The sequence below is a fragment of the Ctenopharyngodon idella genome, chromosome 5, assembly GCF_019924925.1.
Source record: "Ctenopharyngodon idella isolate HZGC_01 chromosome 5, HZGC01, whole genome shotgun sequence".
Lineage (NCBI taxonomy): Eukaryota > Metazoa > Chordata > Actinopteri > Cypriniformes > Xenocyprididae > Ctenopharyngodon > Ctenopharyngodon idella.
Window position 1 is genome coordinate 29,202,915 of NC_067224.1, and position 24,016 is coordinate 29,226,930.

At 36.5% G+C, this 24,016-nt stretch overlaps 2 protein-coding genes across 14 annotated transcripts in view; both read right to left on the reverse strand.

The window, feature by feature from the left end:
• Positions 1 to 7,719, reverse strand: part of cacna1ba (calcium channel, voltage-dependent, N type, alpha 1B subunit, a) — a 117,229-nt gene extending 109,510 nt beyond the window's left edge. For all 11 annotated transcript variants that reach the window (XR_007930211.1, XM_051893562.1, XM_051893558.1 and 8 more), the window contains exons 1-3: positions 6,816 to 7,719; positions 4,754 to 4,859; positions 2,781 to 2,920 (exon numbers count right to left, since the gene is read on the reverse strand). Coding sequence is in view for 10 of the 11 variants with exons in the window: in XM_051893562.1 (XP_051749522.1) it covers positions 2,781 to 2,920; positions 4,754 to 4,859; positions 6,816 to 7,078 (509 nt within the window). In the remaining variant the exon portion in view is untranslated. The remainder of the gene's footprint in view (positions 1 to 2,780; positions 2,921 to 4,753; positions 4,860 to 6,815) is intronic.
• An 838-nt stretch (positions 7,720 to 8,557) lies between these two features.
• Positions 8,558 to 23,973, reverse strand: ehmt1a (euchromatic histone-lysine N-methyltransferase 1a). Of its 3 annotated transcripts, none has more exons than XM_051893564.1 (24): positions 23,814 to 23,973; positions 22,982 to 23,048; positions 22,416 to 22,816; positions 22,144 to 22,243; positions 21,922 to 22,028; positions 21,595 to 21,832; positions 21,052 to 21,197; positions 20,666 to 20,809; positions 18,709 to 18,917; positions 18,483 to 18,572; positions 18,231 to 18,313; positions 18,026 to 18,132; positions 15,697 to 15,819; positions 15,438 to 15,539; positions 15,094 to 15,198; positions 14,211 to 14,365; positions 12,890 to 13,057; positions 11,725 to 11,869; positions 11,550 to 11,627; positions 11,205 to 11,320; positions 11,008 to 11,094; positions 10,073 to 10,151; positions 9,398 to 9,573; positions 8,558 to 9,307 (listed from the first exon to the last, which is right to left on the reverse strand). In XM_051893564.1, exons 2-24 carry the CDS (start codon positions 22,998 to 23,000, stop codon positions 9,106 to 9,108), a joined length of 3,180 nt encoding a protein of 1,059 aa, XP_051749524.1. In that variant the 5' UTR covers positions 23,001 to 23,048; positions 23,814 to 23,973; the 3' UTR covers positions 8,558 to 9,105. The 3 variants fall into 3 exon arrangements, with proteins under 3 accessions (XP_051749524.1, XP_051749525.1, XP_051749523.1); XM_051893565.1 differs by having other exon boundaries at positions 18,026 to 18,129; positions 18,483 to 18,575; XM_051893563.1 differs by having other exon boundaries at positions 18,483 to 18,575.
• Between the last annotated feature and the right edge of the window lie 43 nt (positions 23,974 to 24,016).

Below are 24,016 nucleotides of genomic sequence, written 5' to 3' on the forward strand. Positions count from 1 at the left end.
AAATTGCTCTTCTCATGTATAATAAAAAAATCTGACGAAGAGAGATTGATTGTGGAAGCTAAACAACATTGAATATTATATGACAAATCCCTAAAGTTCAACCAGGAAAACCATGCAAAGGATGCCATCTGGAAAAGCATTACATAACTCATTAAAATACAAGATATGCGTTTTGTGCTGTTAAGTTTGTTGAAGAATAAGCATACACACTTCTGATTGGCTCCGCTGCAGTTAGTATGAGCCTACTGACAACCAATACACAATTCTTACAGTAACAGGTCTTCATTACATCGTTCAGAAGAATTCAAAAGCCTTTCCATATGTGATTTATGCTCTGATAACCTAACAGCAGTGTGGGGTTGAAACATGGATCAATAAGTCTTGACCAAGACTGATCATTCTACTGAACTGCTCAACTGCAGACCCTTTTAGGGTATGCTCCGATTATGATTATTATCATATCATACCATCTTGTCCCCCCTTTAATGAAGCAAATCCATTTCCTGTCAGACATATTATGAACTGAGTGATGGACCATCCTGCACTAAAGGTGACAGAGGCTGCTAAATCAACAGACTTTCACCAATAAAATTCTAAGGAAATAGGCGAACAGAGTGAATATTATATATATTATATTTATACAGTTATTAAAAAAAAAAACACTAAATATAATATAAATATATATTTGTGGATACTATAACAAAAAAATAAAAAAAGACCAAATAAAATAGAGCTACCATATTACAAATATGGTTTTATTTTTGTCTTTTATTTTAATTATACGTTATACATATATAGTCACCTTTCACAAATATCAAATTCATATCATATTCACACATATAAATATAAAGTGATATTAATGTCTAGAGACACACTGTTATAATGTGACTTCTTTATGTCTGTTATAAATAAACTCCGCTGGCTGCCTCAGATGTCCAGAGGCAAATAGACAGCTCTATATCCTCCGGCTTTCTGCACAGCCTCTTCCGCTGCAGGAACAGAACTGCTTCCACTAAATCTGTTTATTGCAGTGAGGTGATGGGCTGACGTAAGCCTCTGTGGATGGACAAAATAAATCTCCCTGCCATTAGGCAGAGAAAGGCAGGACACTCCCTAGTGGTGCCAGTAACCATACAGGGACCAGCTCCACTGTAACACCATGCCCGTCACGGCACAGTTCCCCAGGATCAGCGCACATCCCTGTGGCCCATCAGCCAGTCTTGCTTGCTGTCCATTTTAAATGGCCTCACTTCTTCCTTCAAAATAAAATGAGTCTGCTAGTGGTCCTCCATTGATTTAATATTATAATTTTATTAATATGTTGAACTTGTTTTTATTGTTTTATTTTCCGTTTTCATTTTCATTTCAAAGTTTTAGTAATTTTGCTGTGTTTTGTCATTTTTATTAGTTTTTGTAATATGTTTATATAGTTTTTATTTCAGTTTTAGTTACTTTAGCACATCGAGTTACAGTGGCCATATTACGTTCTTTTACAAAGTCTTGATTTTGTTTTTGGGGTCTACTAGAATAAGTTCTAGTGCTTTAATGTTTAAAAAAAACTTATTTTTCATATATTTTACATTGTTGCAGAGCACATTGTGCTCTGATTGGTCAATGTGTTGTAACTGGTCAATGGCTTCAAGCGTGTTTCGGAAATGTCACACCCCTTTTACCATAAATGTGACAACTCAAGCAGGCCTTGCACCTTTTTTTTTCTTTTTCTTTTTTGCATATGCCTTGGGCAGGAATTATTTAAATGAGGAATACTGTGAGTGTGCTTTCCCAGATGAAAATTCAAGACTACAATCGAGGCATTTCAAGGAGCTCAGAAACAGTGCTAACTGATATAAAGAATAACTCCCTTTGGAGTGGTGGACTTTGTGCTTTGTAACTCTGCAGACCTTTTTCATGCTCAAACAGCAACATTACACACTTGAAAATGTAAAAAAGCATAATGGGTCCTCTTTAAACTAAAAGAAAAGCGATTCAACCTGTTTTACAGAATACAGAAGTCTGTTGCACATAACCCCCATAAACCTGCTACTAACCAATAATTTAACTAATACCTAGTGAAAATAGCACTGCACTATCCCTGTATAAGAAAATACCTTGTAATATGACTTTTTTCATTCACAAATATTTGAAATGCAAATGCAATGCAACTAAATAACTGTAAGGCAATAATCACCATGTAAGTTCAATAGTACCAGGAACAAATAAACCTGGATCCTGGTATTGAAATTCCTATTTTATCTCTCACAAAACCATCTAACAATGTAAATCCATTTCAAAAACACTTCAAAAACAACCAAAACTAATATAGCAATATCTCTAGGCAAATATGATGCAGACAGTAGCAATCATCTACACCAGAGTATACTGCTATAAATAAGGGTCAGAATGTCCCCACTGTATGCCTTGCTGGAGATGAAGTAGCTCCCTCTCCACCCCATTGCACCTCCAAAGTACCAGCCAGTTGTACTACTGGAGTACAAACCAAACCACCCGCATCCAGACCCCTGGTCTGACTGCAGGCAAGATTCACAAACATCATTTATCTATGTACGGGACCTCCGCTACACTGCCTGTGCCAGGGTCAAGCAGACCAATTTGCTTCTCCACTCAGTTCCACTGAGGTTTTTGTCAATGACAGCATTAAATTTATTTTTCATGTCACAGACCATGGCTATATGCTTTATATATACTGCTTTCCTTTGGTTTAAGGTTTTTCATTTAGATAAAAAATATTCAGTAACCATTTAAAAAATATTTGAACTTACCCCGTTAACACAACAACAAAATCCATAACATTCCACCCATTGCGGAGGTAGGAGCCTTTATGAAAAGCAAAGCCTAGAGCGATAATCTTGATCCCGGCCTCGAAGCAAAATATTCCGATGAAGTAGGGTTCAGTGTCATCCTGTCATGAGCGAGGAGAGAAACAAGCAGTTATTCATACGAAATAAGACACACAATAAAAGTTTACAATGAAAACAAAGTATAAAGTGGAACATAAATCTGTCATTGGCAAGCGCACTGAATATTTTACAGCTTTCATTAAACTGTTGTTCTTCCATAGAACACTAAAGCAGAACAATACAGTAAAATAAATCAAATTTAGTTGGAAAATTGGGATCCTTTTACTATAAAAATCAGTTATTTTTTTCTCATTATATTCTATATTCTCAGTATAAATATTCAAAGCAAATGCCTCTAATAGCAGAGCATCTAAAAATTGCAGTTCATAAGTGAAGCACATATTCAATACCCTGACTATAGAAGTAAATAACAGAAGTGGAGATAAAATCAAATCAAATGGTAAGCAATAAACTTAAATTATTATAGCATATGTTAGGCCTGGGCGATAAAACGGTATTGATATACGGTACGTCTTATTCGATAACGATAGAAAAAATGTTCGATATAGCTCTCGATATAGTTTCACTTAAATGCATTAAAATGTAAGCAGACATGAAGTTCAGTTGCATGAACAACTCTCAAGCTCGCTCCGTCCCTGAATCAGCTGCACAAAGTGTTTTCAACCACACAGTATCTTTATTTCTGTTACAAATATTCAAATTATCACAGAAGTACTGAGATAAAAGTTTATAGTTCAGATATAAATACTAATGTCTATGTTATCGATCAAAATAGAGCAAATCAGCTTTTGAAAGCAACTTGAACGCGCTGAAAATTACGCATTAATCGATTACATTGTTTCACTACCAGGTGGCGATAAGTGACTGTTAAAAAAAAATGTATTTGACGTTGAATCTTCATTCAACAGATTCTTTCAAATACACTGATTCATCCAGTAATGAAACAAGAGTATTTATGGGCGTGTCATTGAATCATACATCCAAACAGATTTTTTTTTTAAATAATTAATTCAAATATATTTAAAATTTAAAAAAAGACTGCAGCAATTAATATTTTGTCAGAACCTCTAGTAAATTACGTTATTTAATTTAGTTGACATTCAGAATTGTGATCTCGGTTTGAAACAAACAAACAAAAAATTCTCAATTTATCCAGAATTGTGCAGCTCTAAGTTTCTTTAACACTTATTTATTTAATCTTCATATAAAATATAAGAAAGATTTGTTTACATTTTATTTAGCTTTGCTTTAAAAAATTATTTGTTGTTTGCCTTAATTAAAAATGCATTGGTTAAATTCAAACATTTTTTTCTACTAAAATGTTTTTAATAATTATCGATACCGATTCAATATGAAACATTATATCGTGATAATTTTTTAGCTGTATCTCCCAGCCCTAGCATATGTACACTTTTATAAAACCTCAGAAGAAACAAATATGATACAGAATAACACAAAATGTTCACTAAAAGAGTTTTAGAGGACAGTTCATTTATAAGTTCATTGTCCTCTTTTATTATAGACACTGAAATGTCAATCAAATGTCAAGCGGCAGCAAAGATATGTGGATCAATTTAGCAGGGCAGTTAAAGGATCCACTGCTGAATGACTGACAGCAGCTCACAAAGGATCGAAGTGTCTGCTAAATGAATCAAGTAAATGTGGGCTGGCAAACTGTTGAACTACAGTAACAACTGCTACTTAAAAAGACTTTGGTGAAACAATAAAAAGTTTTGAAAGTAAAAGCTTTCTAAATCTGAACAGAAAAATTCGGATTTGATATGGTAATGCTGCAAAAGAGGTGAATACTTAAACAATAAGGGTGCTCAAAGGACTAAATTGCAGTGTGATTAATAAGGGAAAGTCCAACTCACCAGCCGCTTTGACATGGGTGTCTTGTCTAAAGCTGGCAAATGCTGCTCTAAGCCCAGTACAATGCAGTTTGCTATGATGGTGGCGAGAATCATGTACTCAAATGGAGTGATGGTGTTAAGGAAAGAACCCATGGGATACAAATAGATGGAATTAATTCACAGCAATACAATGATTATCAAGCAATTTTGGAAGCTACAGCAGAAATCAATAAAGAATAAAATAACTTAAATTTAAAGCTAATATTCACTTAATTATGCATCTTTGAGAGCCACTGAGACTTCTTTGGAACAATATTGCACCATATGATAACTCCAATATAACTAACAAGAATTGCTGATAAAAATGATCTCACTTCATCTCAGGTACCTTATGGCTCAGTCTTAAGCTGTGCGAACTGCGTCATTCCTCACAAAGCTGCTGGTTAGTGGGGAGGAGGATAATTATTTCCCGTGGCACTCCTCTAAACACATTTGCGTCAGACTAGTAGACTCATTGTAGACTGAACATAAAGACATTATTAATAAATGATGAATTTCATTAATTACATTCCCTTAGCATTTGAAATTAAAGGGATACTTGAAAACTGAGACAAAACAGGCAAAAAAAAAAAAAGGTTTATGTATCAAATAAGTATTTTGGATTAATGTTTAGAGGTATTCATATACGTTCAGGTATCTCTCATTTCTCACAAAAAGTGTTTTAGCCACCATTATGGTTCAATCTGATTTTCAGCTCAATCTAATTGAATTATAATTGGAATAGTTTCACAGGTGAGATTGGCAAGTGAATTTGAGAGATATGTTTTGTCCCATATCTCAAGAGTCAGTAATTAGAAATGGTTTGTTTGATGGAAAAACTCATAACTTAACTGTTTGTGACTACAAAGAGAAATTGATCACATATTTAACATTTAAATTTTCCCAGTCTATACTGGCCTTCTAATATAAATAATACAGCCAAGTTAAACAGCAAAAGTCTGCTGCAAATAGAAAGACATTTTTTGCTAGATATTGGTAAACAAGTATTTAAAAAGACGTCAAAATTTTGCCTTGTTTGTTCATCCATGTTAAGTAAACAAAATCGAAATGTTAATTCTAATCTTTATTATCTTGTGGTAAACTATTCAGGCGCTCAACAGGGCCTCCATCACTTCCGCATTTCCCTGGACGAGTTTTAAACACGTAGGCGTTTCAGCACCTTGGAGAGCGACTAAAACAGCCACTGAAACTTTTCCACGTGAAAGGGAAATATTCAATTTCATGAAATCATTAAGATTCGAAACAATTAAAATTTGAGCACCGCCGGTTGGGCCTCGGAAATGATATTAGCGCCCATAACTTTAAAGCACTAACCTGTTCCGCTTAAATTGGCTAGACTATCAACTTCATTGCTTTTGGACTGTAACCTGCGAATAAAAGCAGCGAATGCTTTTATATTATAACGTACAGACTAGCAGGTATATCTCAGTTACTTTATGACTGGTATTCCCAAAGGCAATTCTCCTGAGACTGCACAGCAATTTAGGCAGCCTAATGCAAGAGCTGTTTTGGTTGCCATGAGCGACAGAGAGACCAACGAGTCTAGTTTTCTGACTGAAAAGAATCAATACCGCAGCGAAGGGACAAACACAATAAAAACTCTAAATGGCATTTCACGTCACGAGACTTACATTATATATCAAGCAATCACGAACTACATTTACCATGCTTGCTAATTAAAGCTAATATGAGCTATTTTCCGGGGGTAATTCGTGAAAGGAATCCGACTGACCTCTCTTGTAATAATGTTTGCCTCATCAGAGAGACAACACCCTGCATACTGCATGTCATTTAAATCCAGTAAGTATGATTGTAACCCACACAACTTTTACATAACTTATATGTTGAATAAAACGAATCCTCTATTTCCGCCAAACTTTTGCGACCTTATAACCAGCGTGTTAATACAAAAAATGCATATATAGGTGAACCCGATTTACTGCTGATTACAAACTAGTCTGTTTTTTAACAAACTCTCATATTTTACCCTCTTACAAGTGCCTGTCATTTGTGTAAAGGATATGGCCACTCTGTTATTTTCTTTGCATATTTCCGAATGATATTATCTTCGCTGAAGATGAAAAGGGATCGGTTGACTGTGAGGCAGTTCTGTTTGACCGGTATTGGGTTGTATATGGCCATTGTCCGGGCTCTTTGGGCCATTGTTTGCTTATACACCCTCGGTCCGCCCGGGGGGCCTGGCTGCCGGCTGGCCCCTCTGCCTGGACCCGCTGGAGAGCCACCGCCTCCATACCGGGTCGGGAGATCGTCTTCGAAGCGAGCCATTCTAGAAACGCGCAGATTTGACTAAAGAAATCCAAATTCACCTCAGACAGAGTGTAAAGAAGAAGCATCACAACGCGAGATGTAGTTCCAGCCACGAGTTCTTCTCATCCGTACAGGTCTGGCATCCACAAGAGCGTGTTCAGCCACATAAACACAGAGTTGCTTAAAGTATTCCGGCCATTCAGAGCACATCTAAACGCATCTCTGTTATGAACCGAACGCCAGTTAAACTTTATCGCCCCACGTTACACAATGCATCAAAAAGCGACCGGTCATTTCCAATAAGGATCCTTTTCACCCCTCACTCGAAGGATTTAGATAATCAGCCATGTCATGAAATAAGTCCCATCGGAAAATGTGCGTTTACAAACTGTGTTGCGTCTGAATGGAGTCAAGCTCACAGATTGTAAGATCCCGCTTCCCTGCGCGCGATGCTGTTGCAGATGCTTCGATGTTTTCCTCCTATCTTGCCTGCACTCTTCGCTCATACAGATGATAACACGCGCAAGTCCGTCGCCCTTGGGTTTTTATCGTTGAAATGAAAACGAGCAAAGGACATTAACACCCTTTTCCACTAGACCGTAGCCTGGCAATGAAATTTTAACCAATTTCTGCAGCCGCTGCTTCTTCTAAATCAGATCACGTGACTGTGAAGCAGCCTGTCAGTGGCTCCACCTGTACCGCTACAGTATCCATGGCACTGGGGCAAGAGGGGAAAATACAGCATGTACTCTTCCAGACCCCAGCAGTTCATAGTTACTCGAATGGTTTTAATGGTTACTTTAAAGCAAGTTAACAAGAATTCGCATTATATGATGCAGCGTTGCGTCTGCACTTTCCACAACTGTAAACAGATCAAGGGTGGAACCGGTGTTGGGTGGGGTAAATCAGGACATTATCTCGTGACTGACGCCTTTCGGAGGGTCTTCGATCTCTTTCAGATTTACATTAACCCTTTAGAGCTGTGCCGTTTGTACTCCCAAAACCCGGAAAGAAAATTAGCGTTTTTTAGACATGTATCCCACGGGAATTTCTAATGGGTTTTTAAAATGGAGGGTTCGATTTGAAATTCAAGTCAGTGTTTTACATTACTTGAAGATACTTTAGCGTTTTGCTCTACTACATAAATTACGTACATCAAAAAGGCTTACTTGCTTGATCAACCACTGTGTAATCACATAACAGCTTGCAATTAATGTTTGTAAAGCACACATGCAGTGGATTTAAAACATTTTGTAACATTATAAATATTTATCTGTCACTTTTGATAATTTAATGTGTTCTTGCTAAAATTAAATTATTTAAAAATGTAAAAAAATATTAATATTATTATTATATATTTGATGAAGTGACAGATGAAGCACACCATGAATTTGTTACATATGTAATGCATAAATTCATGCTGTGCTTCAGTGAAATGTGTGTGCTGACAACAGCATGAAAGATGAATGGGCCACAGCAAAATTACAAATGACCAAATTAATAATTAAAAACATCACTGAAAGCTTTATTTCTCACAGGTAAAATTCTGTAACAACTTCATAGTGAAATTTCAATAAAAACAGATTAGAAAACAGCCCTGATCTCTGCTCCTGAAAAGACACTGAGTTTTAAAAAAGCCAACAGAATCTGTCCATCTGTTCCACTTCCTATTTCAATTTACTCATAATAATCAGCTAAAAACCCTTTGTTTTTAATACCAAGTATATAAAAATGTATGCTTAAAAACGTCTATTAGAAATGTCTATTATGCTAATGTCCATATCTTGTACAATTTAAGGAGCCTCTCCATCATCCTAATAAGAAAAAAAATCATGTGAGACATGCATTCAAATACAAAAGGCCAAAAATTCAATTGATTAAAAGTCTTAATTCAGATGCCCTCAATGGCACGGTGATAAAATGATACTGTATCTCTGCACAAATTGTCCGCCCTTGGCGCTGAGATTCAGGAAATGATGCGTTGCATTCCTGACCATAGTTATTCGTTAAAGGCCTCAGCATATCCTGCTGTACGCGTGGAGGGCTCAGGGTTGAGTTATTGATATAGCTGTGTTAGCTGACTGAATGTGTTCCACCTGAGCGACGGTCTGATCACCGAGCATTCGGGCTGAGCTGTCTGCATGGTTCTGGCCAGAAACAGTCTCAGAGTATCTACATTTCACAGAGCCACACTGACAATGGAAGTACTTTTTCTTAATTTGCCAGTAGGGTTCACCATAGTCAAACCTGATGAAACAGAAAAGAATGGATAAATATGACAAATATTGAAGGAAAAAAAGAGCTAGAGGTTTATGAAAATTTTTTATAAACGCTTACCCAAGCTCATCTCCAGCTTGAATAGGCTTGCTTGCATAGAGTGCAATTCGAGGAAAGCGCATGTCCTGGTGTTTGGTGAACACACGGACAGGGAACAGATTGGGTTCGCAAAGATGATTCATAAACCTACTAACATTACCATAAAACTGGGCATCAATGCAGTAGACCTCTCCAACCTAGAAAAAAAAGTCACCATTAAATACACACAAATATGAAGCATTTTGAAGGAGGTGTGCATAAAGGGATAGTTCACCCAAAAATGAAAACTTTGTCAACATTCACTCACTCTCATGTTGTTCCAAACCTGTATGAAATGATAATTTGAAGAATGTTGGTAACCAGACAGTCGACGGTAGCCATTGATTTTTTTTTTTTTTCCTACTATGGAAGTCAATGGGGCCAGTCAAATGTCTGGTTACCAACATTCTTCAAAATATCTTCTTTTGTGTTCAACAGAAGAAAGTAACTCATACAGGTTTGGAACAATATGAGTGAGTAAATGATGACAACATTTTTGGGTGAACTATCCCTTTAAGCTCCATCCACATTTTAATATACTTTAGCACCCTCTGGAGGTCACAAGTATGAAAGACACTAAGCTTGAGTGAGGAAAAAAAAAAAAAAAAAAAAAGTGTATTTCAGTAAATTTTTCACAAGACAAACCTCTAAACTTACCTTATTGTCTAGGTTGAACATGTACGAATCATTTTCCCGAACATTAGCTTCTCCATCTGAAATGATTTCACCAGCAAACCTGCACACAGAGCAAAATCCTCAGGGCACAAGTATTGGACCAAAACAGCATGAGATTAATTATGTCTGAATAATTAATATCTCCCCTAATGGCTTTCATTTTTGTAGCAAATTTCACACTAAATTAATATTCTTGACACTGGAGTCAGTAGGAAAGTTCATCAGAACAAAGTCTGTGCTGTATGTAATTTTTCTACATTAAAATACTTAGACCAGATTAATATTCAGAGACAACTACAATAAAAAGCCATTAAAACAGTGGTTCTCAACCAGGTGACCAGGGCCCACTTGAGGGCCTCAGCAAACCTCAACAATAAATGTTTTTATTTAAAGAACCAGGATTCTCAATTCTGAATATATGAGGTACCTAAAAAATTACCTTTTTTTTTTTGCGATGATTCTTAAACCTACTAACATTACCATAAAACTGGGCATCAATGCAGTAGACCTCTCCAACCTATTTACCATTTAGATATTGAGCAAAAACATTTTTACAAATCCTTAAACTTAATCCTGATTCAGTAAATCATGAACAGCTGGAAAAGCTATGGGACCCTTAGAATATTGTTGGAACAATGAGGTGCCAAAAGGTTTGAGAACCACTGATTTATAAGATGATTTCCCTAAAAAGTGAGTGCAAACACTATGGCAGTGCTGTTTGTTTGAGCAATCCAGCATAGCAACATTTGTTCAACCAATGGTGTTAGAGTAGTGTTGGACTATTTATTAGACAAAACAATGGAAGATGGATTGAGAAATGTGTTTTGGAAAGAGTCATTATTTTTGCATATACATGTTTTTTTTGCGTGTATTTTAGATTAATGTGTAAAGCAACTGATCTAAAAAGAGGGTCATACTCGCACACAAAGGTTCCCTCAGGAATATCCTGCAATGCTCGGACCCCCCAGCCCATCCTCTCAGTCCTAAACACCTGAAGTCTCATCCTGAGGATGAGAAAATTATGAAGTTGTGGAAAAAAATATGAGTGCACAAATTCAGAGTTTACAACACATTCAAAGAATACGCAATAATACATATTTATTAGTCATATTACCGAAGGCCGTTCTGTATCACTCTATTCCGGCATGTTCTCCAACAGGAACAGGCGTGGTTACACTCAAACAGGAAGGGTGGATCATTCCTGCAGAACTCTTTCAGCAAGCGGCCATCCTGGGTACCAAGAAATCATAAATACAGATTTTAATAAGCATTACTTAAATCCCCCTCAAATCACAAGGCCAAGATGACATCACAGCATAGTCATGGTTAGTGACTAGTAACATATTGTGGAACAGATGCCAAAGAGCCAGGACTGGCATCGATTGTTTGTATGTCACTGCATTATTACCATGTCATTTATTCTGCTAAAGTGAATAATTTAGCACTAACAGCATCTTACCTTGTCATACCAACAGCGCATGCTGAGCTGGCCACAGATACAGCTGCTAGATGCACAGTCATCTTTACAACTGCAGTGCTATTACAGTGAGAGAGAGAGACAAGCATTTCATATAGCTGTAATAACAGCAATTACCTTGTTATGGCTTTTGACACTATGACACTGAGCCTCTTACCTGTAAGTGAGTTATGTTCTCATCTATATTTACTTGAGATGTGAAACAGTTCTCTGGAACATATTTGAAGTTGCTGGGGCAGGGCTCATGGTCCACCCCATTCACGCAGGGCACAGGGACGTCCTCATAGCCTCGGGACACATCTCTGAAACACCACACACAACAGTCCCACAGTGACATAAGATTTCTCCACATTCTTTCAAATGTTCATTAGATTTTGAGACCTTCTAAGCTGCACATGTGCACAACTGATTTTGAACCTGCACAGATCAAAAGAAAAGCAGAATGTAGACTCAAACGTGTGGAAACCCACACGTCGACCCAAGTCGAGCTAAATGAATGGGATAGTGATTCAGCTGTAGAAAGTTTTCATTGATCTTCAGTATGAATCTGAAGCTGCAAAAAAATCGTGTTTGGAAATATGCAGTACTGATTAATTCAATTCATAGCACTTTCAATTGCAGTAATTTTTGGTGTATTATCAATATAAAAATAAATTCTAGTGTTTATCAATAAAAAAACTTATATTGCCAAAAGTTGTTTTAGTTTTTCTAGAATCATCTTTCAAAAAAAAAAAAAAAAAAAAATTTTCAAAATGAAAAAGTAGTACATCCTAGTGTTCTCAAAAGTACAGACTACCGCAATACTAAGTCAGTACTGAAATCTAAAAAAACAGCTTTGAGCGCTGTTGAGCGGATTCTTAAACACCTCTGATGGGCAATTGTGTTCACACGCTCATCAGATGTGTCTGTGATTGGCTACAATGATCAACGCTTCAAAAACATGTTGTAAATAGTCATCAGTGACGCTCTTCACCGAGCGCTTACACAGATACACACGGGAGCATTTGAAAGCAGGCATCTATCAGCACCGGTTACGCTGACAGACGCCCGCTTTCGCTTTCAAACCGCTTTCAAATTCAAACACTTCTGTGTGCTTTCAAACATTCCCGTGTGTTGATCATTGTAGCCAATCACAGACATATCTGATAAGTGCGTGAACACAAAGGCCAATCAGAGGTGTTTACAAATCCGCTCAACAGCGCATATTTTTAAAATTTCAGTACCGACTTGGTATCGCGGTCGGTAATTTTGATATCTAGATCAGGGGTTCTTAACCAGGGGCCCAGGGCCATGTGCATTTGATCCATGTGTTCTTGCTTTACCTGCAGAGGAGTCTTTCTCTGAGACTGTCTCTGCCTCTCCTAGCATCTGTCAGCTTCTTATTGGTGTTCAAGATTGTCCACATCTTGGAATTTATACTACAGCAGTCCAAAGGAGTCTCGTTATCCCTGTTCTTCAGATTTACATCTGCTCCTCGAGACAGAAAAAGCCTAGAGACAAAGTTTCAGATTATTCCGGTACAACTGACAGATTCAACCACAAACCTTTAATTCTTTTGATGATACAAACATTAGGGTCGTGACACAGCAAGCCAACGTCGGGCCGTTGGTGAGTATCTGTTGGGCTAGTTTTTTGCGGTGTGTTCTACACGTCAGCGGCACTTCAGCAGATTCAGCATGTTGAGATCACTCTGTTTATGGTTCCTTGTTTACGGTTTTATCTGCAGTCCTAGTTTTGGTTTCTCTTTTTGAATGAAGAATATATACTATTGATACCTGCTGATATAGATAGTTATTTCCTTACACACAGTGCTAGTTCAAGCACAGCTTTATGTTGCAAATGCAGCCAACATGAGGCGACAACCCAGTTGGCTTTTGTTCCCGCTGGTTCTTTGAAGTCAGCTTGTTGTGTCATGGCCTTTAGATTAATTCAGGGATTCCCAAACTCGGGTTAGTGAGGGAATTCCAGGAGGTTAGCGAGTTGAAGAAAAGCCAATACTGAATTAAGTCATAAAAATGTGAAATTAAAATACTGTACATTAAAAATCGAGATGAAAATAAAAAATATATATATATTTAAATTTAAATACATATAATTTTATTTGCTTCCTTGCATGCCATTTCACTATTACCCAACATCAGAGGTTGTGAACATGCAAATTAAATCATTAAAATTTTAACTAAAATTTCAGGAAGTACTTCAAGCAAATATTTTAGATCAAAGGGGTCTGGCTGACAAAAAGAGTTTGGGAATTCCTGGATTAATCTAGTCATTTTGAACAAGCCGTTTAGATATATGTTAATAGGGAGCATAAGAGAAACAGTGTTAAGAGGTGGACCACTAGTAAAAAAACGAAAATTAATGGGAGACACCGTAACTCTCAAAATTATTGTCAAAATATTTTGGAAATTTCAGTTATCCAATTTATCCAAAAGTCATTCATTCAAGCAGATATGAGATGTACTTGTATGCCTTTCGCTTACAGTGAAACCTAATGTTTCATTGAGTGATAGTTAGATGGCCTCAAGTGAACTGACTTCCCTTAAAGGGAACCTTAATATTTCCTTTATATTTCAGTGCTCGTGTCATAAAAAGGGTCTTGCTCCCAGTTATCTAGGTATACTCTTTCTATTCTACACTTACATTACACAGTCCAGCTGGTTCTGTCTGACAGCGATGTGGAGAGGTGAGTCTCCATGGATGTTCACAGCGTGTAGGTCAGATCTCTTGTCAAGCAGCAGCTGAGCAATCTCATCACAGCCAGAGAACGCTGCCCAGTGGAGGCACACATTCTCCTCCTAGAAATCAAACCACATGCAAAATTCATCTCTGGCTGATATAATCTCAATTCCATCGATATACTCTACTATTCAAAGGTTTGAGGTGGTAAGATTTTTAAAATGTTTTTGAAAGAAGTCTCTTATGCTCACTAAAGCTGCATTTATTTGATCAAAAATACTGTCAAAACAGTAATATTGTGAAATACTCCAATTTAAAATAACGGCTTTTATATTTTAATATATTTCAAAAGGAAATTTACTCCTGTGATGGCAAGGCTAAATTTTCAGCAACCATTACTCCAGTCTTCAGTGTCACATGATCCCTCAGAAATCATTCTAATATGGTGATTCGTTGTTCAATCATTTCTTATTATTAGCAATGTTGAAAACAGTTGTGCTGCTTATTTTTTTTTTAGGATTCTTTCTTTGATTAATTATAAGTTCAAAAGAATTTTCTAAATATTTGAAATGGAAATCTTTTGTGATGTTATAAATGTCTACATTTATAATTTACATTAGAAATTTAATGAATCTCTGCTGAATAAAAGTATTAATTTCTTTAAAAAAAAATTACTGAACCCAAACTTTTGAACGATAGTGTAACTGCATATTCAGTCAGATTGTTCTACGTGCAAATATTTGTATGCATTTGTGCAGTCTGATTTTAAAGTTTACCAAACAAGGTGAGATAAAAAAAAAGTGCATCAAAAAGCTGAAATATTGAGATGAAATATACAGATACAGACCTTATCTCTTATTTGGACATCAGCTCCCGCTGAGATCAGCATCTTCACCTGCTCTAAACGCATATTCTCAGTTGCCCAGGTAAGAGGAGCCCACCCGCCATCATCCTGACAAGAAGACCATAATTATTACAATCCCTTTTAATAACAACACCTAAGCACTCCAGTATCCATACAGCATCTAACAGTGGGCAATTCTGCAGTAGAGTCCCCTACATCCTCAAAAAAAAAAAAAGAAAAAAAAAAAAAAACTACCAAATTAAAAATGTAATTTACTCGTAAATAATAAATATGGGATGTACATAGAATTTATATTTTATATGCTAATAATAAACTTGTGCAGTTACCTTACAGTTGACGTCTATGGATGCCATGGACAGGAGATACTGCAGCACACCTGTGTGTCCTCCTCTGGCTGCCAAATGAAGACATGTGGAACCTCTCATATCCTGTAAGTTGAAGGCATGAATAACTAGATTTTAGACATGCAAAAGCCTTGGCATACAAATGGCATACAATGGCTTACTTCATTAACTCAGCATGTAGTATAAGATAACCACAGCAAAACATTTTGTATTTAGTACAGATAAAGGGCTCCAATCATACCTTATGACCAGTAGAAGCACCAGCTTTCAGCAAGTATTTCACTGTTTCTAGATGATTGTTCTCACAGGCGTACATCAGAGGAGTTCTCTGCTCCACATCACACATGTCCAGGTTTGCACCAGCCTATAGAAAGATAAAGAGATCACTCGCATTACTAAAATATAATATAATAAAATTATATTAGATGTACTCATGGAAAACTAAATGTTAAAAAAATAAATAAAATAAAATTTAAGTTCATAAACATGTTATATAAAGTAATGGCATCAGATACTTCTGGAAGATCTTAAACACAATACTGTTCAAAAGTTTAGGGTCAGTGCAATGTTTTTTTGTTTTGTTTTTAAAGAAAGAAATGAAAACTTTCATCCAGCAAGGTTCAATATCTCAAAAGTGACAGTAATGAATTTTAACATTGTTACAAATAAATTCTATTTCAAATAAATGCTGTTTTTTTTTTTACATTTCTATTCATCAAGGTATCCTTAAAAAAAAGAAAAGAAAAAAAAAAAGAAATTATTAACATTTCTACAAGAATATTAAAAAGCACAACTGTTTTAAATTTTGATAAGCAGACACAATCAGCAATATTGAATGATTTCTGAAGAATCATGTGACTGAAGACTGGAGTAGCAGGCTGCTAAAAATTCAGCTTTGCCATCACAGGAATAAATTACATTATAAAATATATGAAAATAGAAAATTATTTTAATGTGTAATAATATTTCACAATATTACTGTTTTTACTGTATTTTAGATCAAATAAATGCATATTCTCTTGGTGAGCATAAGAGGCTTCCTTCAAAAACACACAAAAAAAAAAAAAACCACTTACCAACCCTAACTGGCTTTTCAGTGGTAGTGTACATTTAAAGGAACATACAGTGCACAGCATAAATGAGTACACCCCCTCTGAACAAATACAAAAGATGTATTTTCTTTATGATCACTAATACAATTCATGGAAAGATGGCAAAACTAAAATGAATTAAACATATACATACTAAAAACTGAGAAATATATGTCATTAATAACCATAAAATAAGTAAATTAGCCAGTTTTGTTTAAATTAAGGATTGCAGAAATGAGTACACCCTAGATTCAATTCAACAAATGTATAATATTCTAGTACTTAGTATGCCCTCCATAATTTTGAATATACTGCTCTGACCCTTCTTGGCATGGAGTGTACAAGTTCATGACAAATTGTCACATCTGTCCTGTTTAACTCCTGGATGATGAGCTCCTTAAATGCCCTGATCTTTAATGGGGAGTGTTGCTCAACTCATCTCTACAGAATCCCCCACAGGTGCTCAAGAGTGTCAAGATTGAGTGCAATACATGTCCACAGAAGGTTTTTCACATTGGGAGAATGCATATCCTCACTGTCATGTTGAAATGCCCAACAATGCAGGCAATGAGGAAAGGGTAACATCTTCTGTTTCAAGTTTGTGTATTAAATTACACAGTGGTGTGGGAATTCATGACAGCATTGATAAAGCACAACTCCGTCACAACTTCAGCACTCATACATCCCTTTACTACCACTGAACTTTACTGTGGGAACCAGGAATCTATATTTTGTAAATTTGGGCTTTGGAAATGGCTAACTGACTTTATTGTGCTTTGGCTACAGTAGGTAGTTCCAGTGAGAACAACAACCATGCATGTCATTTCTGCAGGCTGCATCTTACTCTGTGAGATAAACAGTCACTCTTTTCATAGCTTTTGCTGGCTCTGAGACGCTCACTTGGTATTTCTCCTGCTCTTTGTCTAGCAAAAAATCCCTCATCACTAAATGAAAGCTTAAAATGAAGGCCAGATTATTTCAGGGGCCTTGTCACAAGTCCATTGTTTTTTAATTTCTGTGTTACTTTTGCTATATTTTCACACTTAAAACAATGATTTGGTAATCCTCTTGTACCACTGTCCTCTTTCGTGCTAAGAAATAAGTCTCCAGACAGTTCTCTCCCAAGTGCTTCCATTGTTGTCAGCATTAAGTTTGAGAATGATTCAGTGGGCTATATAACACTTTTAATTGTCAAGGAATTATTTCGTTTTATTTAGTAACTTTTAGGACGGTGTACTCATTTTTGCTACACAACATTCTTATCACCTTGATAAGAAAATCTTATTTTCCTGAATAATTTTGACATGCTTCTTTGGTAATTGATTAAGCAGACTTGCTGGAACATTATATCTCTAAAGAACCCTAACATGTCTTCTAAGTAATTGAGTAATTGCTGACTTTCAGAAGTTTCAGAGGGGGTGTACTCATTTATGCTCTGCACTGTAGATCATCTTTGAATGATGTTATCATATGCAGTACCTGCACTAGTATATGGCAGATCTCTTTATGGCCCTCCTCAGCAGCACAATGCAGGGGAGTCTTTCTCTTCTCGCTGTCCATCCGCAAGTTTGGGTCCACACCTTCTACTGATTACCATCAAAACAACCACAATCACAAAGCCATTTCTACCATCATCCATATATAAATAAATATATACAAACTGATTGCCTGAGAAAGGTCTTACCCAACATATGCAAGATCCTCTGGAGCTCTCCTCTCTTAGCAGAGAAATAAAGCTGCTTTGGGGGTAGCTTGAATTTCTTATACCTTTAAAAATATGCAATAACTATTTTAAGTTCAGGTAAAAAAGCAAGTATACAAATGGTGCACAGTAAAATAAATATTAATTTCTAATGTACTTATTTAATGATACAGGACAAGGACAATACTGATGTACAGGACCAAGATAGTAGTGATGAAAGACTGGGATCCTTACTTGCCATCCTCCAGTGCATTTAAAACGCTTTCCATTGATTCTTTAGCAGGGTCAACTGCTCCACCAACAGTTACAGAGTCCAGTTTAGCCCTGCTGTGAGAAACAATCATAACGGATATATAACAAAAGTAATCAGGGTGAGCAAACACATCACAACATTAGATAAGCCAAATAATCTGCAAACAGGTACCGATAAACACATTCAAACACCAGGATCTAAACTTACTCCATTAAGGCAGTGTCTCTTTTGTGTGCGGGCACAGCAGCTGTTGGCACTGCGGTAACACAATCAGGTTTGGGGACCGTGACCTCCTTAGCATGACTAGCCTCCTCACCGCAGTGGGGGCAGTAGACCTGACCTCTGATCAGAGGCGCACAGCTCCGGTGAAAGCGATGAGAGATGTTCCCATCTGGCTGACATTCCATAAACGTTCCCTTGGATTAGACAGAACGCTATAATATTAGTTTTGCAATTTCAGTGTATCAGAGTTTAATGTGCATAGCTGAACTATTAAAGGTGCATTCAGGAATTTTTCATAATTAAAAAAAAAAAGTGTAGCCCCTAAAGGATTTAAAGGGTTAGTTCACCCAAAAATGAAAATTATTTCATAATTTACTCACCCTCAAGCCATCCTAGGTGTGTATGACTTTCTTCTTTCAGTCAAGCACAATCAGAGTTATATTAAAAAAAATATTCTGGCTCTTCCAAGCTTTTTATAATGGGAGCAAATAGTAACCAAGGTTTTTAAAGCCCAAAAAAAGCACATTCATCCATCCATCATAAAAGTAATCCATACTGCTCAAAGGGGTTAATAAAGGCCTTCTGAAGTGAAGTGATGTGTTTTTCTAAGAAAAATATCCATATTTATAACTTTATAAAAGACTCTCTCGTGAATGCGCAGATGAACGTTACCGGAAGCTAGTGATTATAGTCTATAAGTTATAAATATGGATATTTTTCTTACAAAAATGCATTGTTTTGCTTTAGAATGCCTTTATTAACCCCCTGGAGCCATATGGATTACTTTTATGATGGATGGATGTGCTTTTTTGTGCTTCAAAATATCGTTTACTATTCACTCCCATTATAAAGCTTGGAAGACCCAGAACTTTTTTTTAACATAACTTCGATTGTGTTTGACTGAAAGAAGAAAGTCGTATACACCTAGGATTCCTTGAGGGTGAATAAATTATGGGATAATTTTCATTTTTGGGTGAACTAACCCTTTAATAGCACTTTTAAAATCATGCACACCCACTGTAGTCAGATCAATGTGCTAAAAACGCTTATTAATCTTGGCTAAGTGCTAATAGCTGATAAAATGTGATAATTTCTAAAACAGCATCCCAAGGCCAACTATTAGAAACTATTCCCCTAATATATTTGTTTATTAGAACAAAAAAAAAAAATGATGAATGCACTGTTTAAAAAAAATACATTCACATTTTTGAGATACTTCTAATATATATTATATATATATATATATATATAAAAAAAAAAAAAAATCACTTCATACACCACCACTCAAAAGTTTGGGTTCAAGATTTTTTTTTTAGAAAGAATTGAATACTTTCATTTAGCAAGGGTGCATTAAATTGATCAAAAGTAACAGTAAAGATATTTATATTGTTACAAAAAAAAAATCTATTTCAAATAAATGCTGTTTCTTTGAACTTTCTATTCATCAAAGGATCCTAAAAATGTTTCACATTTCAACAAAGATTTTAAGCAACATATTAAGGCCAAATCACACCAGACCAATGTCGGGTTTTGTCAGATCAGTGCGTTACCCCTGTCAGCGTCTGCTGGCGTTTGTCGTCACTCATTTTGTAATCGTGTTTGTCAGGTCGTGGAATGTCTGAGAAGTGATGTACTGTAATCTAGTGATTGTCCATGTTTGTCAGCATCTGTCAGTCTGGTGTAAATTGGCCTTTAGAATGATTTCTGAAGGATCATGTGACACTGAAGATTGGAATAATGGCTGCTAAAAATACAGCTTTGCCATTACAGGAAGATATTCAAAAGTAAAAGTTAACTAAACTTGTAATAATTTTTACAATATTACTGTTTTTATTGTATTTTTTTATTTCTAAAAATGCGGACATTGTGACCATAAGAGGCTTCTTTCAAAAACATTACTTTTGACTCCAAACTTTCGAACGGTAGTGTATTCTTTACTCACAGCCCTGCAGAAGAATCCACAGCCTGGGCAGCTCTGGTGTTTCACCATACCCGTACGATGATCCTCACACAGCACAAGCAGTGGAATCCTCAGAGAGGGACGCATCATTTCCTGCTTCAGAATCACCTTCCGACATAAACTCAGCTAAAGAGAGAAAATCATATTCACTCAAAAATGCAGTTAATGTCCACTTTCTTGAAATCTATTAATCATTTAGTAAATCAAACACCTTAATATAATACTATCACAGAGAAATTGCAATACCCTACAGTTATTGTCACACAAGTGTGTGAACGCAACTATATTTAGGACCCTAAAAATGACCATTGTAGCCAATGAGTTTATTTTGTACAAATGGAAAATAAAAGAGCTGAAGCATGTTCTACCTTTCCATCCACACTCTCTACAGCCATGCACTTGCCCTCAGCCAGAGTTACTACATCCTGGTTCTTCGGTGTCTCCATGCGACAGCTACACAATGGAGGTTCCAACGTGTCATCAGTCTCCATGTTCTCTTTATCCTCCGGCAAACCTGATAAACACAAGAAAATAAATAACTGGGTTAAGTACTTGAAAGTGGATCTCTTAATGTTTTGGCTACTAGAATATCCTATGCACTAAACTCTTCCTTCTCACGCTATTTCTTTCTATTTCTTCATGATCTAATATTAGATTAAGCAAATATGCAACAAAAAGGTTGTTTATTTTAACACAAGGGTCTGCGTGTATGTTGCCATGTGGTCTTACTGCCTCACAAAGTCAGAATGCTCTGTCTGAAACCTGTCTCTGCTCATTCTGAGATCAACCTATCAGATGAAAACAAACAGACAGGAAGTATACGCATTCATGAGGTGGCAGCATGAGATACATAAAAAGCAAGCAAGCAGTGGACCTCAATTCTATGGTCTTCAGGTGCTCATATCATCTACCTGTGGGAATTGCTGTGAACATGCTATCATGAGCAAGAGCATGTAGAGGCAGCTCTGTGTATTCTTCAGCGTGGCCTTGTGGAACGCTCTCCGTTTCCTTGTTCTTGTGCAGTTCTGCTGCATTTTCTCTCTCATCCCTTGAAGTTTGCTTCTCTGGTTTTTCAGGACTAACTTTATTTTTGAATGCTTCCTCAATGGACATCTGTCCACCTTTGGATCCAGCTATATGTGAGGCCTCCTGCAGGGTTGAGAAACAAAGATCTTAAATGTTCAGATTTAGCTGAGATGAACGACTGGAAGTGGTCTCTAATGAGCTGTATATCAGACCTGCGCATTTGAGGAGGACAACGAGACATTCGGTTTCTTGGACACTTTCGGTTTCTTTTTGGGAACAAAATTATATAAGCCCATTTTTCTTTTCTTCTTCTTGGAGGCTGCAGAAGAATACAAACAAAGGGGCACACCATTAGTTTTACTTTTCTTGTGTTCTAAACAAAGAGAATTTAATTCAGTTTAGCTTTTTAGCTAAAAAAAAAAAAAAAACCTTACCTGTTGGTGTTGAGTCTTTGAGTTCCTGAGGTAAAGTGAGATGCTGTGCGGGTGAGGACTCCACGTCTTTCTCATACACGCTTTTCTCTCTGTTCATTGTCTTTGCACATATTTGTATTAACAAAAACAGACATATACATATAATATATAAGTCTTTTTTCATAAAGTTTGAGCATAAAGATTTTTTTTTAAATAAAATTAATATTTTTTATTTAGTTAAAATGCATTAAATTTGTCCAAAGTATCAGTTTAAAGATATTTATGCGGCCTACCTTCAGAGCAGATGGAGCTGGTGCTGGTCTAACCATAGTTTTCCAAGCCAAACGTGGTGGAGCAGGATTCACAGCTTTAAACTCCTCCTGCTCTCTCTGAGCATCCCCTTGGTGTCTGGCTGCAGGCAAAAACAAAGTAGGGATGCTCTTGGCAGCATCACCAGACTCAGAACTCAGTGTTTCTGGAGCATCTTGTTTATCTTGTTGGATAGAGCCATGATTTCCTGAGATTATGTTTTGAGCTGGTGGCTTGAGGGATGTCTGACCAGAGTGAAGCTGAAAGCTGGGCCCTGTGCTCTTCCTGTTGCCAGGAGAGCTCTGTTGTTTACCAGCTTTTGGAGCAGCACCGAGGGATTTCGGCTTCCTGCCTTTTTTTGGAAGGTCCGCAGGGTTATCCATACCTACAACCATACCATAATGAAATATAAAAAACTAAGATATGTAAACAATGTGTATTTCACACTTGATCAAATCTGAAGAAGAATACAAGACAGTGTTGTGTTATGGAACGCATTAACTGAACTCTTGCATAAACTCTTGAATAACCTTGAAATCATTGAGCTCACCTTTCTTGGACTTGGCCATGGCAGGGGGAACCTGGAGCAATCCAAGATGACCTCCAAGTTCCTTCCTCTATGAGAATTTACAGTGTTATATTTTGAAATAGAACAATAATTGATCTGACCAATACATTTTATGGATATTCACAATGTCTATATTAATCAGTTGTTTAATATAAAAATAAATGTTTTAGTAAAATATTCCTAAAATAATGACATATTTATTTATTATACAAAGTATGTCATAATGCAAATTATATTGTATGTTTGCAGTCTAATGGTTATTTATTATTATTGCAGAAATATAGCGATTAAAACGGTTCTAGTTATTAATTATAAGATATTTAAACAAAAACAATATTTGTTGGTAATATTGGTTTATCGAGCAAGGGAATTATATGTCAATCTCTGAAGGGCTGCGTTTCAAAATCTACTAAGCTGCCTACCTAGAGCAATTTTGCCATCAAATGCTGTCTGATTTCATCTCACTAGATTTTGAGACACAGCCAACAAAATCTGTATCTTTGGCCCTCTAAAACGCTAAATTTTACTTTCTTTGTATTGCTGAAGAGACATGACAGCCCACTATCAGCCTCGTGATTTCATGTGTCTTATGAACACATGAAATATAACAACATTTGTTAATGTTTATGTCGGATGCAGCGCGCTCACTGTGGGAGGAATTACAATGAACAACATGAAACATTGTAGCTAACATAACACGCGCATGACACCAGCCACAACAGCACAATTCTATACGAAAAACTGCATGCACCTATAAATACAACAAATGTCTTGGGACATTTATCCACAAAATAACAGCTTTGCTTATACTTACCCGTTAACTTATAATAGTTTGCATTTTTGTAAAATAAGGTTCATGCCGAAAGTTTAGAGGTTGGTCTTCCTCTCTTTACTTCCCTGCTACGCGCTCTGCGACTGTCATGTGACCACATCGCGCCCTCTACTGGTAAGGGGAGAGGTTGATGCTGGTTTGGTTGCGGAGTACAAAATACAACAGGTTTTTAATCCAACATGTTT